This window comes from Thamnophis elegans, chromosome 7 (assembly GCF_009769535.1).
Source record: "Thamnophis elegans isolate rThaEle1 chromosome 7, rThaEle1.pri, whole genome shotgun sequence".
NCBI lineage: Eukaryota > Metazoa > Chordata > Lepidosauria > Squamata > Colubridae > Thamnophis > Thamnophis elegans.
The window spans coordinates 9164721-9180970 of record NC_045547.1 but is presented as its reverse complement, the minus strand read 5'-3'; the positions used below and the strand labels follow the sequence as shown (position 1 = coordinate 9180970).

At 45.2% G+C, this 16250-nt stretch overlaps 1 protein-coding gene across 9 annotated transcripts in view; it reads left to right on the top strand.

Annotated features, from left to right (window-relative positions):
- Positions 1 to 16250, top strand: part of SOX5 (SRY-box transcription factor 5) — a 640060-nt gene that overhangs the window by 562984 nt on the left and 60826 nt on the right. For all 9 annotated transcript variants that reach the window (XM_032221314.1, XM_032221307.1, XM_032221310.1 and 6 more), the window contains one exon: positions 13041 to 13218. In XM_032221314.1, the coding sequence (XP_032077205.1) occupies positions 13041 to 13218 (178 nt within the window). The remainder of the gene's footprint in view (positions 1 to 13040; positions 13219 to 16250) is intronic.

Sequence of the window (16250 nt, the reverse complement as noted above, 5' to 3'; positions counted from 1 at the left end):
GGTGAGGGAATTATTTGTTTAGCAGAGTGATGGCGTTCAGAAACAACTGTCCTTATGTCTAGTTGTTCTGGTAGCATCGTTTTGAGGGTAGAAGTTGAAACAATTTATGTCCAGGATGTGAGGGGTCTGTAGGTATTTTCACAGCCCTCTTTTTGACTCGTGCAGTATACAGATCCTCAATGGAAGGCAGGTTGGTAGCAACTGTTTTTTCTGTAGTTCTAATTCTTCGTTGAAGTCCGTGTCTGTCTTGTTGGGTTGCGGAGCCAAACCAGACAGTTATGGAGGTGCAGATGACAGACTCAATCATTCCTCTGTAGAACTGATTCAGCAGCTCTTTGGGCAATTTGAACTTCCTGAGTTGGCGCAGAAAGAACATTCTTTGTTGTGCTTGTTTGATGACGTTTTTGATATTATTACCCCAAACCTCAAAATCAAGGAAAATTTATATAAGATGTTTTATAGATGGCATTCGCCACCAGCCAGATTGGCAAAGATGTTCAAGGACAAATCGGTTAAATGTTGGAAATGTCACCGGACACCAGAGGTGGGTTCCTACCGGTTCGCACTTGTTCGGTAGAACCGGTTCGTCAAATCTACCGAACCGGTTAGAAGAGGTTCCACCAGTGGACCTGGAAAGCAGGCCACACCTACAAAAGAGGTTCCAAAAATTTTTGAAACCCACCACTGCCGGACACCCTGCTCGTACTATCAGATGTGGTGGACAGGTGCAGAAGCAAAAAATAATAATAATACTGGACTTAAATACATATGTGTGCAGAGAAGAGCAACTAAGATGATTAAAGGCCTGGAGACTAACGATTGCAAGTTGGGTATGGCCAGTCTAGAGAAAAGAAGGACTAGGGGGGACATGATAGCAGCATTCCAGTATTTGAGAAGAAGAGGGAAGTATACTTATTTGCCAAAGCACCAGAAGGCAAGGCAAGAAACAATGGATGGAAACTAATCAAAGAGAGAAGCAATCTGGAACTAAGGAGAAACTTCCTAACAATGAAACCAGACTAAATCTCCTGGTGGGGTGCGAGTGAGACTTCGCTAACTGTCAGGACCTCTCCATTAGATAATCAGGAAAGAAGACCACGAGACTCCATGTGTAGAAATCAAGTGTACTTTTACTAATTATAAATGATTAAAGGCATAGCGAAGCGAAGTCTGATTATTTAGGCGCGAAAGCGATGGATATATAGAAAAGCCCATTCCCCACCCCTTGGCATCACAGTTACAGTCCAATCATAATTCTCTCAAGAGTCAGGTGTGAGATAACTTCAAAAGGCCTCACGAAGATGGAATGTCGGTGCCGTTAGTCCTGGCGGGAATCTCCCACGCATGCGTAGTCCGATAGGCAGCTGAACTCCAGAACTTTCCTCCAGCACAATGAGTAACCCCTCCCAAATACCATGCCCTCCCTCCCCGTTTCATGGCAGCCGAAGCAACAGCAAAGCAGAGGCTGACACCAGCTTGCCTTCAAAAGCCGTGGGTGTTTCATCACTGGAGGTTTTTAAGAAGAGACTGGACAGCGATAGGATCTTCTGCTTGAGCTCTAAGACCTCGAAGGTCCCTTCTAACTCTGCTATTCTATAAAGAAGGGAAGAGAGGAACTCTAACAATCTTTCAAGGTTGTCTTCTACTTTATTACAATAAAGCATTTCTGGGCCTTTTTTCTTGACTTGATCTGCCTTACTTGTGAACTTGATTGGTATATCTTTACAGCATATTGGAGAGCGACGGTCATCCAGATGTTAGTGAACTACAGTTTTCAGCATCGGTCACCATTGGCCATTCTTAGTGGTTTCACAGGTCCTCATTATCAGAATGCTCCGAAATGATAATTACAGGATAACTGACCAGGAGAAGCAGGGGGTTGGACTGGATGACCTCAAAGGCTCCCTTTCCAGCTCTGTTCTATGATGGATTGGTACCAAAGTGCCGTGGAAAGCAATCCTGTGCAAGCAGACTGAAACGGTGGCAGTCAAAAGAAATTTCACTCGGTCGTTCTGTTTTTATTGTGCTGAGCAGGGAGCACGGAGGAATTGATGTGCCAAATGCATTGGGAAAGCGACCTGCCGACTCACTATCTCAGCAAAACAGCATTTGGAAGAGAGAAGCATAAAAGCTAAAGCTTTCTAGGCAGGAACGCAGGTCATTGTAATCAGACACCATATTTTTTACCAAGGCACCAGGACATCATAGCGAAGAAACAAAAGATGAGATCAGGGGATGGTGATCTAAAAGAGAAAATGTAGCATTTGTTGTTTGTCTGATGGCCAGCTGCAGGCTGTAAAAATGGGTGTTGGCGATGAACTGGGCAAAAACAGAATGATTAAGTCATATTTCTAAGAGGCAGTGAAACAGCCAACAATTCAGTGCACTTAGGAACTGATGTGCTCGGCCTCCGGGATGACTCCAAGCAAAGTTGGTGAATGGGATGGAAGAGCATCCTACACAATAAGGCAGCAATGTTGAAGATGCTGTAAGAGAGAGAAACTGAGCAAGGAACCAGGTGTGTTTTACTTATAATTTGCATCTTCTTTTTGATGATATTCCAACAAACAGCTAACTTCCAATTGAATGAGGTTCAATTGGAAACATCTGCCAGGAATCTAGCTTGCTCATCATAGCTGAGCAGGACTTTGGACCAAAATGGGCTTTTTAGCAAAACAAAACAAAACTTCTGTAGCTATACAATTTGGGATAGACACCCTTTGAGTGGTGTGGGAGTAGGAATGGATTTCCAGAGGGAAAAAAATTGCAGACTACAAGAACCAAGAGGACTAACTCAGGTGACCCTGAGGACATAGATGAAACCTCCAAGTGCTTCAAGGACCTTCTAAAAGGATGCAAATGACCAGCTGTCTGCAAGGAATATAAATCCTTCCATTCCCCACTATCCTGTCAGAGCTGAAGAAGCTTCTTGGATGAGAAGTGAAATGTCCTCAAAAGAAAAAAACAAGAAAGTCCAGTTGCCTCCTGAAAAAAACACCTTTGGGACAACCATGATCTGGATGAATCTCTACAGACTTTTAAAACAAAACAAAACAAAAACTTCAGGGGTTTTTGTGTGTTTGTGTGTTTTCCTTAGGATTTGAGGGTGGGGAAAGACTTTTGGCTTAGGAGAAGAGGAGAGATGATAACCAAGAGAGACGAAGCTTAAGTTTATCCCAAAGCTCTTTCGTGAAACATGGCCAAAACTTCTATTTCAGTTTTAATCTGAAGAAAATATAAAATATATTCCTTAGTGACTATATAAGAATGCCAGTCGAACACTTTTAACAATCCCTCCGTGGTGTTTCTACTTCCTTTCCTATCTCTTACTAATATCAGTTGATTCTTAGATATTCTGTGGTTTTTCTCCCATCTCTCTTTTTGGGATTTTTTACCAGTTGCACCAGTTGAAAAACAGGCAGGAAGAGATATGAGCAGAGAGTCCTGAAGAGCTTGTGACTCTCTTTCTCTCTGTGTCTCTGTTTTTCTCTTTTCCTCCCTCCCTCTCTCTCTTCCCCCCTTCCTTTCGCTCTCTCCTTCCCCCCCTCTCCCTCTTTCCCCTTCCTTTCTCTCTCTCCCTCCCTCTCTCTCCCCTCTCCCTCTTTCCCCTTCTCTCTCCCTCTCTCTTCCCCTTCCTTTCTTTCTCTCCCCCCTCTCCCCCCTCTCACTCCCTCTCTTTCATCTCTCTTCCTCTCTCTCTTTCCCCTTCTCTCTCTTTTCCCTTCTCTCTATCTCCCCCTCTGTCTTTCTCTCTCTCTCTCTCTGTCTCTCTCCCCCCTCACATCGTGGAGGAAAATTATCTAATTCCACCATCCGTCATATGAACATCCTTGCTTAATTTAATACAATTATTCCATCAAGGAGGATAATCTCTGCAACATAATTCATTTACACAACATATTTCACAACCGTCTCTACCTCGCCGTTTCTTATTACCGTGGCTGATAATTTCACGACTGCTGATGGGATAAGAGGAAGAGAGCAAAGGAAAGAGGCGAAGCCGTGCTTGGAGGTGTACGCCTCTCTGCTTGCCCAATGTGCGTTTTGTGTTTGTGCGTAGGGGCCAAGGCACAATGGATGCCTCTGGAGGCAATGCCGGGAAAGCATTTACGTTGTGCCAGTTGCCGCCGGATGTCCATTATTGAAATATTTATGGGTCCAGCATTTGGGGGATAAGCTAGCAAGTCAGCAGATAAGCCGGGGACGGCCGATATTCTTCAGCAGACAACAATGACACAATTGTCACTGGCCCCAGATGTGCCAGCCGAGGCAACACTATTGTGCGTTCATGAAGAAATGAAGATCTCTATGAAAGAGGAGAAATCGGGACGGGAGGAGAGGGGAGGTCTGGAGTTTTATTTGCAAAGTCATTGGGGGATATTATTATCCATTTTTTTCCCACCACCCCTCCGTGGCTTCTCAGATCTCTCTGGCATGGGCGACTCTCTCTCCCCATCAAGGTCATTTAGCACTGGCTTCAGGAGATGGAGATGGAGGAGTTCCCAGAGGCCGCAAAGAGCTGCTTTGATACACGAGCCACGATCGGGTTTTCAGCCAGGCCATTTCTAGCCAGCTCGTCCCAAAGGTGCTTTTTTCCCCCCCAATAGACAATTGGGCTTTCTTTCTTTTTCCTTGAAGATGTTTTGCTTCTCACCCTAGAAGCGGCTTCAGTTCTTCAAGAACCGAAGCCTCTCGGAAAAGTATCTTTGGGACAACCATGACCTGGACAATTGAGAATCTCCATCAGAGGTGTGTTTCTACCAGTTCGCACCTATTCGGTAGAACCGGTTCATCAAATCTACCGAACCGGTTAGAAGAGGTTCCACCAGTGCACCCGGAAAGCAGGCCACACCTACAGAAGAGGTTCCAAAAACTTTTGAGACCCACCACTGGTCCTTGGATATGATTATTCTACACTATCATGCTCCTATTTATAAAACTCAGTGCCTCTGTGAAAGGTAAGGATGACTCCTGCGTTTGTGGTGCAATCAGAACATTGCGGGTGTTGAAGTTGTTTTAACGCAAACCAAAGATGCCTTTTAAAAAACAAGTTTACATCATATTCTTATGCATGCCAGTGCTGTGGGTGAGGTAATTTAAGGTGGTTCTGACAAGTGTCGTCAGCATCTTCATATCCGATCACATGGGCGGCAAGCCACTCCCATCCAGTCACATGGGCAGCAAGCCACTCCCACAAAAGAGGCCACACCCACAGAGTAGGTTCGAACAATTTTTGAAACCCACCACTGATCTCCATAGACTTTCGGCCCAGCTCCCAGACCAACCCTGCCCATGGAGAGCACCCTCGAATGTGGCGACGTCAGCATGTTTCACTCTAGATTGGCATCGGAGGATCTTTTAAGATTGGAGCATTCTTGGCGGGTTTGGAAAAGGAAACCAAAAAAAAAAAAAAGAGGAAGGAAAAGTCTTACGCTAGGCAGAGAAATTCTATAATTCTCTAGCCTTCCTTCCCCCTTCTTATGCAATCGAAGGGCAAAGATATTGCCCCCATCTCCCCTGATAGCCTTCCATGGCCCTTTTTCCATAGTGTTGTGACCTCTTGGCCACCGGCCCCTCCTGCAGCCGAATCAGAGGAGGAGGAGGAGGAGGAGGAGGAGGAGGAGGAGGAGGAGGTGGTGGTGGTGGTGTGGGAGTCAGGGTCAGCATCAAGGCAACCTGAGAGCTCCATGGAGAAGAGGGAATGGATCCGGCAGAGAGAGAGAGACAGAGATGGAGCCTGGGCGGTCCATCAGCCTTCAGATGGAGAGTCAACAGCCCCAAGGTCTGGAGTGGTTGATGAGGAAGAAGAGGAACGTGTCACATGACGTATCGCAACGTTTTTTGCCTTTGTGGAGCCAAGGTGGGCATGGCCTGCATGTGACGCATCAGGCCCATGAGTTGCCAGTGTCAGCGTTCCGAGTAACGCACCCATTGAAAGCAGTACTCCGAGGCGGGTAGATTCCTCAAAGAACATGTTTATTGGATACAACACATCGGTACAGCGGGTGAAAACCAACTCTAAAAGTTTCTGCAGTTTTCATCTAATTAAAAGTGTAAAAATCCTCCCAGGTGTCACCAACAGAGGTGGTATTCAACAGGTTCTGACCAGTTCTGGAGAACCAGTAGTGGAAATTTTGAGTAATTCAGAGAACCGGTAAATACCACCTCTGACTGGCCCTGCCCTCATCTATTCTCTGCCTCCCAAGTCCCAGCTGATCAGGAGGGGATGGGGGTTTTACAGTATGCTTCCCCTGCTACAGTCACCAAGTCAAGCCATGCCCACCAAGCCACGCCCACAGAACCAATAGTACAAGAATTTGAATCCCACCACTGGTCACATTGTCCAATGAATATAGCTAGCATGCTCCTCTCCTCCTTCAGCAGCCACCTGTTACGATGACCTTGGTTCCCAAAGAAACACCTTTTGCTTTGACTGCTAGCCAGGCTATCTACTCCCCCCTCCCTTCCCCCTCTCAGACTTCATGGCAACTATGAGGCAGCACAAAATGGCTTCAGCCAGGTTCACTTCAGAGTTGACAGCCAGATTGACAGGCCTGTATTAGGACATAAGAGGAAGCCTGGCATTTGACTGCAGCAAAACAGTTTCATTCACTCCATTTTAGGGTACACCCTTTTATGTAAATGCAGAACCTGAAATGCAGATTTGTGAATAACAGAGTTGGAAGGGACCTTGAAGGTCTTCTAGTCCAACCCGCTGCTTAGTCAGGAAACCCTACACCACTTCAGACAGATGGTTATCCAACACCTTTTTAAAAACTTCCAGTGTTGACTCATTCACAACTTCTAGAGGCAACCCTAATTAATTGATCTGGCTGTCAGGAAATTTCTCCTCAGATCTAAGTTGCTTCTCTTCTTGATTAGTTTCCACCCATTGCTTCTTGTTCTACACTCGGGTGCCTTGGAGAATAGTTTGACTCCCTTTTCTTTTTGGCAACCCGTGAGATATTGGAAGACTGCTATCATGTCTCCCCTGGTCCTTCTTTTCATTAAACTAGACATACCCAGTTCCCGCAACCGTTCTTCATATGTTTTAGCCTCCCGTCCCCTAATCATCTTTCTTGTTCTTCTCTGCACTCTTTCTAGAGTCTTGTCATCACATTGGATACCGATGTATGAATAAAGTAATTTGTATGAATGTGTGAACTGAATAATAGTGTGAATGGAACAGGTCTCCCTAAAATGAGTAAAAACTAACAGGACTACAAAGATCAATGATTCTTGGCTTCAGTGCTTTAGAGGAATAATCGAAACACATTTCTCTCACATATGAAAACTAATATCTGGGGAGGTGTCTTCATGTACACGTTATGAAACAACCCGCTATAATGAGGTGTGTTTGTATTTAACATTTATAAATCGTCCTTCTGCTGATTCAAGTGCCGTGGGCAAGATTCAATGGATTGAAAAGTAGGCAATAAAAGTCCATTGAACACTCTCCTGTTCTGTGTGTGTACAGACAACAGGCTCATGCGTGAACGTGCCGAATTCTTTTTCTAAAAGCCCTCGGAAGATTTATAAAGGAGATTCTGAAAGAAGAGGTAGGTTTTCATTCCCCCTTTTTCCCAAACTTAATAAAACTGGAGAGGATTAGCTTTGCTTCATATAATGATTTGTTGTTAGACTGGCAACGATTCAGGAGATGGTTATATAAAATAGCAGTTGAAATCCACTGGGTGAGCAGTGAAAAAGAAAGTATCATTGTACAGACAGTTAAAAACAAACAAGGAGTTTCCAACCAATGAAGGAGAACAGCTAAAGCTTCGGGGGACGGGAGAGTTAAGTGCACCATCAGCTTAGAATTAATACGTTGTCACAAATGGTCCAAGACCAACCCCCGATTGAATTCTTTTGACACTTATCTGGTGCCAATTTAGTATTGAACTTTAGTTGACTAGATTCTTGTTACAGGCTTAAGCCAGTGATGGCTAACCTTTTTATCCTCACATGCCAAAAGCATGTGCGTGTGTGCCCTTACCCATAATACAAAGCGTGTGCAACCCACCCCCACGTGTGCCCCGCCCCTCCTGCACATAGACATGTGGCACACACACCCCCGGGTGCCCAGTTTTGGGCCTAGCAGGCCTCCCTGAATACATACATACATACATACATACATACATACATACATACATACTGCATTTCTGCTGATAAATAAATAAAGGGAGACTAGTATAGATCTATTTCAAGCTATTTAGCTCTCATCAGCTAGCCATAACCTTACTGGGATTCGAACCTGGGCTGTTTTTTACATATTAGCCATACTAGCACAAGTGCAATACAAAAATGGTTTTCTACCTGGAAGGCTCCTAGGGTGGAGCTGAAAGGCAAAAGGGAAGCAGTATGCTCCCTCCCATATTTGGGCATACCAGGTGCTTTGACGTAACACTTCATCATTTCCTTGGCTCAGCTGATAAGGGAGGAGAGCTTGTGGCTTAGAGGCTAATACAACTGCCTAACATGTAAAGACAGCCCAGGTTCGGATCCCAGTAAGGGTATGGCTAGCTGATGAGAGTTAAATAGCTTGAAACAGAACTCCCCGCAGAGATTCGGACCCTCACCTCTCTCCAGGCCTTCCGGAAAGCGGTTAAAACCTGGCTGTGTCGGCAGGCCTGGGGTTGATGAGTTCCCTCCCCCTCTCAATTCGTGTGGCTGTTGGTTATTTTTAAATGCCTTGTATTTGTAGTTCTTGTGTTTCCCTTTCCCTCCTTGGGTTTGTGCGCCTCCCTGAGTCCCGCTGGGAATAGGGCGGCATATAAATAAAACGAAACCTAAACCTAAACCTATACTAGTCTCCCTTTATTTATTTATCAGCAGAAATGCAACACAAAAAATGGTTTTCTGCTGGGAAGGCTCCTAGGGTGGAGCTGAAAGGCAAAAGGGAAGCAGTGTGCTCCCTCCCATATTTGGGCATACCAGGTGCTTTAACATAACACTTAATACATGCAAACACACAAACACACACACACACACACACACACACACACACACACACACACACACACACACATATATATATATATATATATATATATATATATACATACATACATACATACATATATATGTATGTGTGTGTATGTGTGTATGCATGTATTAAGTGTTATGTTAAAGCACCTGGTATGCCCAAATATGGGAGGGAGCACACTGCTTCCCTTTTACCTTTCAGCTCCACCCTAGCTCCACCCATATATATATAGACATACATACATACATACATACATACATACATACATACATACATACATACATACATTTGTTTTCATAGATTTTCACGGGTACGGGTACATACATACATACATACATACATACATACATACATACATTTGTTTTCATAGATTTTCACGGGTACAGGTATGCAGGTCTTGGCGTATTCGGGTCTTTTCCCATGCAAGATTGAGAGTATCTTGGCGACGTTTCAACAAGGTCCCACTCGCCATCTTCAGGCTGGTGCCTTCGGCTTTGTGCTTGTGTGAGCAAAGCGTGATCGGAGCTACCATCTTTCTATAAATATTGGGGGGGTGGAGTGCTGGCTTTGTTGCTGTAAGCGGGTTGGTTGGGTGTGTTGTAATATTGGAATATATATATATTCCAAGGATGTTCACATGATGTATGCTTGTCTGCCCTTAGTTTCCCTTGGCTGTTCCTCATAAAAGAAACGTGTAGGAATCAACAGGTGATTAAGGCCACCTTGCCTATGTTATCATAGGCCAATGCGGATTTACAAAATAAAATGTAATTGCACAGGATGACTCATTCCTTTCAGTGCTCAAAACCACTGGAGCTCCATTAGAGGGACATTAAGAGCTCATTGAAAGCAATAGGACTGCTCTCATAATCACTCCCAAGGAATTCCATTTCTGGAATGCCACTTTAGTGCTTGCCGGGCTGAAAGAAGAGAAAAAAGATTTCCTGTTTCTCCTCCTTTATTATGCTGGCTATTATTATGAAGCCCCAGCTGTGTCTCAGGAAGGTTCTTTAATGTCATATTTAACTTTTTTTTTAAAAAAAAACACCCTCCTTTTTCTATGAGAGTTATAGCCGAGTTGATTCAGTATTAAGGTTAGATTTACGTTGTGGCAATTACAAAAGGCTGTAACTTCGAACAGTCACTAAATGAATTGTTGTAAGTCAAGGAGTGCCTGAAGTTATGAAAAGTAGCAAGTCTAGAATATTGGCAGAAAATTCAAATGTGGCTGATCGAGCTAACCGAAGAGGAAATAGAATTTAAGCCGGAACTATTTCTTTTGGGAACTATAAATGATAAATATAACAAGGGGGTATTTGACGTGAGGATTGAAGAATATTACAAGATAATGGGATAACTTTTACCGATGGTTGGGGAAAAAAAGAGTGTGTTTGTGTGTTTAATTAAAAAAAAACTTTTTTTAAAAAAAAAGAAAGAAAGTGGAAAGTCTTGAAAGTAGAATATGTACCCTTTGGAGAAATTGACTTCAAACATTAAGTGAGGAAAAAGAGGAACTCAGTTTACAAAACTAAATTTAGGGTTATTGAGTTGTCTTTTATTTCATTCTATTTCTTCCATCCATCAAGTGGTCTTTCTTTATCTCAGGTATTATATATGGGAACTTTTCTTCTGATGAATGGTTCATGAAAAACCCCTTGTGTATTTTAAGCAAAGGCCAAAGATGTCAACAGCTCAACCTTTCTTACGTTTTTCTCTAATTGCGAACGATTGATATTGTTGCTTATTTCATACTGACAACTCTCCTTGGATTTTTTTTTAAAAACGTAAAGACATTTGGAAATTTTAAAAAAAAAAAGCTTCACATTCCCCACAATATACTACTTATGCCAGTGTGACTAGATGGTTCTCTGTGATACCCATAAAGGAGAATATTTGTAGCTCAGGATTGAAATGGGGAGGGGTGTCCACGGTGCTCTCTGGCCTTGATTGTTTTCTTGAAGATGTTTCATTACCCAACTAGGTAACATCATCAGTGCTAGTGATGATTGTCTTTGAGTCCGTGTTTCCTCAAGCACTGTCCATCTGACTGGAGATGCCTCCCAGTCACACCGTTGCAGCTGCCGGACAAGGTGTCCTTGACTCTCTGAGAAAAGAATGTTATTTTGACTATATCTCGCCCGTACTCCATATAATCCCCCCCTCTCATTTTCCCACAACAGAAAATATGGCAGGCCTGAAGGCAGGGGTGAAATCCTCCCGGTTCGGCCCGGTTCGGCTGAACCGGTAGGGGCGATTCTCCTTGGTTCTGAGAACCGGTAGTAAAAAAAAAAAAAAGGTTCTGAGCATCTCGCGGCTCACAGCTGATCATTGGAAGCTTTTTCTCCGCTTTTTAAAGCGTTTTTTTTCCTGCCTATCCGCCTAAACCGACAGGGAAAAAATGGTTTAAAAAGTGAAAAAAAAGTTGGCCACGCCCGCCCAGTCACATGACCTCCCCACCAAGCCACGCCCACATAACCAGTAGCAAACCTTTTTAGATTTCACCACTGCCCGAAGGCGCGATGTAAAAGATGGCTTCCAGGGCTGACACCAAACTCAGACAAAGCCTAAAAGACTAACACGATAGTCTTTCAAAATAGCGTCTTTCTTTTGTAGGGGAGAGGGGAAGGAAGTAGCATCTACCTAATTATTTATAACAATGCAGCACTAATGTAATTTGCAGTAATTGTGTGTCATACTCCCCCATCCCCATCCCGCCTATAGTTTGTGATGGACCTTCTTCACAGCTGAGATCATTAGCTTTTGATGTATGCAACGGAGCAAACTGCAAAACACAGAATCTCTGCTAATATGGCAACACTAACTTTAATGTGCATTCAGCATCTTCTCACCCTAATAATCAAGATTGGTGCTGGCTTATATTATGCTCCTTTATTTTGACAAGCGCACGAGGCATGCTTGGCTCTGAGGTTATATCGCCACAAATAAATAAACAAAAGCTGGGACCTTGTAAAAGCACAGGGTAGACACTGCTTTATTTATAAATTAATTAATTGGGATCTCTCTCCCTCTGTAGCAAAGAGGGGTGAAGAGCAACAGTTGACGACGCTCCCAAAGTGGTACCTCAACCACTCATCTTCCCAAACCCTTTTCATAAAAACCTAGAAAACTGATGGCAGGGGGAAAAAGAGCTTGGGATCCATTCAAGCCCATCCTTTTGAGTTTCACTGGATTTTTTGCTTTTGTTTTAATTTATTTATTGGGGTTTTTTAATTGTTATTTTTATATTTTACCAGCTGATAACCCAGTGTTGCCTGGGTATTTATTTATCCTAATCCTGCATTAGACAGGAAAAGCCCTGATTTCAGCGACAATTAAATAATTTGCAAATGTTTTCCCTGTGCGCTCAAAAGCTGTACATTTGTGCTCAAAAATAATCAAAGCCTTGTTGAAAATGTCTGGACCAAACGTAATTTCTAATCTTGGATTTTCCCCCTTACCAGAGGAGGAGTCCCCTTGTGGAGTACTGTGAAGCCGTTACCATGGCAACTCCACTGCGCTGTACAGTAGAAGCCATTTTACGGCAGTATGGCAGAAGCCATTTTAAGGCACAACAGGCTGTATCTTAACAGAACACATACAACGAGGGGTGCTAAGGGTGTCTTACCCTCACAGTATTTGTTTCCAGAGAGTAAGTCATCTGTGTACCAAGTTTGGTTGAAATTACTCAAGGATGTGCTGCAGTGGTGGGTTTCCATTTTTTTTTACTATCAGTTTGCTCATGTGCACGCAACGCTTCTGCGCATGCAGGTGGGTGGAGCCTCCCACCGCCGCTACTACTGGTTCGCCCAATCCGGTCCAAACCGGGAGCAACCCACATCTGATGCGCTGGCTGAGAAATTCTGGGAGTTGAAGTCCACAAGTTGTAAAGTTGCCAAGGTTGGAGACTCCTGATTTAGAAGGACAAAAGAATCTCATGAATATAGAGAGTAGAATTACATCTAACATCCAAGTTCATCGGAGCCGCCATTAGTGGTGGCCGTATCAACAACCGTACAATGCAACTTATGGCATGGTCTTCTTATTTCCATTTTAGGACGACGTGGCCCAGCCGTTGAATCTCTCAGCAAAACCCAAGACCAACGACAGCAAGTCTCCCTCGTCACCTACTTCTCCTCACATGCCATCATTGAGAATAAACAGCGGGTGCAGCTCATTGAAATCTTCGGTGCCAGCAACGTTAGCTAGTCCATCATCCAGAGTCAACACAATAGGTAAGAAGATCTATTTTGCTTGAAGTCAGCCATTCATACCTCTGGGCCTCTTAAGCTGCCTTGCCTTCCCTCCCATATCCTGTGATTGGATCCCAACTATTTGAGTCATTTTTCAAGAGTTTGCAAAAAGATAAGATTGATTAAGGGAACCATTTGTTCCCTACAAACCTCTAGAACCAGGATGGAGAACCTATGGCAGGCACGCAGAACCTAAGGTGGCGGCACGTGGAGCCATTTGTCAGGGCATGCGAGGCGTTTCCCTGTCAGCTGCCCAGTGCGCATGGACGTGCTGACCAGCTGAGTTCAACCTTTTTAAAAGCCATTTTTGCCCTCCCCAGGCTCCAGAGGCTTTATAGGAGCCTGGTGTGTGTGTGTGAAAAGAGCCTCCCCTGCCCCCGGGATGTCCTCTGGAGGCTTCAGGAGCTTCCCTAAAGCCTCCGGGGCACAAAAAACAGGCCCTATGGGCAAACCGGAAGTTCGGGAACGGACTTCCAGTTTGCTTGTAGGGCCTGTTTAAGCCCCCCTGAGCCTTCAGGGGCCTTCAGTTGGTTTCCCAGAGGCCTAAAAACGGCCCTACGAGGAAACCGGAAGTCCGTTCCCGAACTTCCGGTTTGCCCATAGGGCCATTTTTTTGCTCTCCGGATGGCCTCGGGGGGGGGGGCAGGGGAGGCTGTTTTTGCCCTCCCCAGGCTGCTATAAAGCCTCTGGACCCTGGGCAGGGTGAAATAAGCGGGCAAAAAATGGGGGGGAGCGTATTGCATTAAGGGTGTGGCAACAACGCCTGCGCTCCCCCACTTACGGCACAATTCTGATGTGGCCCTCAATGAAATTGAATTTGACACTCTTGCTCTAAAGGATAAGAACATAAGCCAGTCTTACTCCCTGACCAGAGGTGGTATTCAGCCGTTTCTGACCAGTTCTGCCAAACCGGTAGTGGAAATTTTGAGTAGTTCGGAGAACCAGCAAATACCACCTCTGGCTGGCCCCGCCCTATCTATTTGCTGCCTCCTGAGTCCCAGTTGATCGGCTGGGTCTTCTTTTGTTGCCCTGCACAGGAGAATGGAGCTGGAAAGCAGATCAGTGGGGTGGGGAGGGAATGGGGTTTTTGCAGTATCCTTCCCCTGCCATGCCCACCGAGCCACATCACACCCACCAAGTCATGCCCACAGAACCGGTAGTAAAAAAAAATTTGAATCCCATTACTGCCCCTGGCCCATCTAGACGAACAATCTAGTTCCAACAGTGACCAACCAACTACTCAAGGTAGACCTCTAGTCTCCCACAAAATGGCCCTCAAAGGCAGCCTCACTGTCATCAAGGCCACTAGCCTCTGATTCCCCTGGCTTCCACATATGAATGGCAAGGCCCACCTGGATCTTCCACACCCACAGCGCTCTAAGCAGCTTCGTAATTTTCTAGATACCATTTTCTCCTTTCCGACTTCCTGCCTGTTCCCACACCGCCCCCCCCCCAATCCCCCGGCCGACATTTGGAATCCTCCCCTTTCCCCAAAATGCAGATTTTAAAAAGGCTGTACCTGTAATGAGTGATAATGTAATTGGGTAAAAGCTGTGAGGATGACTGGAGTTGTAAAGGTCACTCTTGCAAGGAGAATTAATGTGTTATACCATTAATAAACCGCGGGGAAACTGTGGCCCAAAAGATAACATACTTAAGTTATTGTTAATGACATAGACTTCATCACCATATATCTTTATAAGACAGATATAGAAAAGGACTTTTTGGGGTGATAGAATGGATCATGGTGTGTGCTGCCTAGGATAACGGAGCCTGCACACTTCCTCTCCGTCCATACTGACACTTCCTCCTTACTAGTAGCTACTTTGGGATTAAGGTTAACAGCTGATGATAGAAGTCGGATTCTTTGCCCGCTGCTCTTGACCAATACTAGCTACTTGTAGATACAGGTAGTCTGTTCTGACCTAGGCTTCCCAAGAGCATGAAGCAAACTCCGTGTCCCGACAAAAAACCCTTTTATTAATTCTGCTCATCCACATCCCGCAAAGTCTTTCAAAGGATGATTTATAGTCATAGACCTTATCTGGCTGACGGGCCGATAACTGCAAAACTTGGCAAGGAGTATCGGAGAGTCACAAGCCAATTCATTGAACTAATTGTCTCTTGCACACTCTACTCCCCTTTTGTTCCTCTTTTATTCCCTCTGGGAGGGGCCGTTCATCTTCCACCTGTGGCCTTACTCCCAAGTCGACCCCTGTTCTTTAGCTGTTCGCTTCGTCTGGCAACTGTGCGCATGTGCACACAGGGAACAGGCTCCAGCTGTTCGTCTGCCTCACTGATGTCTGACTCTGAAGGCAGCTGATAACTGTCAGACGGCCCGGGCCCCCTCTCTGCCTCCGACACAGAGCCCTCATCAGAGCCTTCCCCAGACTCCAGGTCTGGCCCATGTTCCTACCCAACCTCCTCACTCGCCGAATCTTCTGCCAGCTCTGCTGGCTGCTGGCAAGCCACAACACAGTCCTAGACTTATGACCATTATTGAGCTCAAACTTTCTGTTCCTGAGCAAGAACAGAAAGTTGTTAAGGGGATTTTGCTCCATTTTACGACCTTCCTTGCCACAGTTGTTGAGTGAATCACTGCAGTTGTTCAGTTAGCAACATCGTTGTTAAGTGAATCTGGTTTCTCCCATTGACTTTCCTTGTCAGAAGATCACCAGAGGTGATCCCATGACGCGGGGGACACTGCGACCATCATAAATATCATATGAATCAGGGGTGGGTTTCAACCGGTTCGCGGCGGTCCCTGCGAACCGGTTGGTCGGCGAACCCAGAAGTAAGTAACTTCCGGGAACGGCGAAGGGCGCACCTGCCCACCCGCGCTCCTTGCCCGGTTTTGACGAGTTCTGCGCTTCCACGCATGCGCAGGACGCATACAGCGCCTGCGCGATCCTCCAGGAGCAGCTGGAGCATTGCACAGATGCTAGTACGCACGCGTGCACGAGGACGCCGCCAGCCCCGTTCCAACCGAACCGGTTGGAACGGGGCGAGAAACC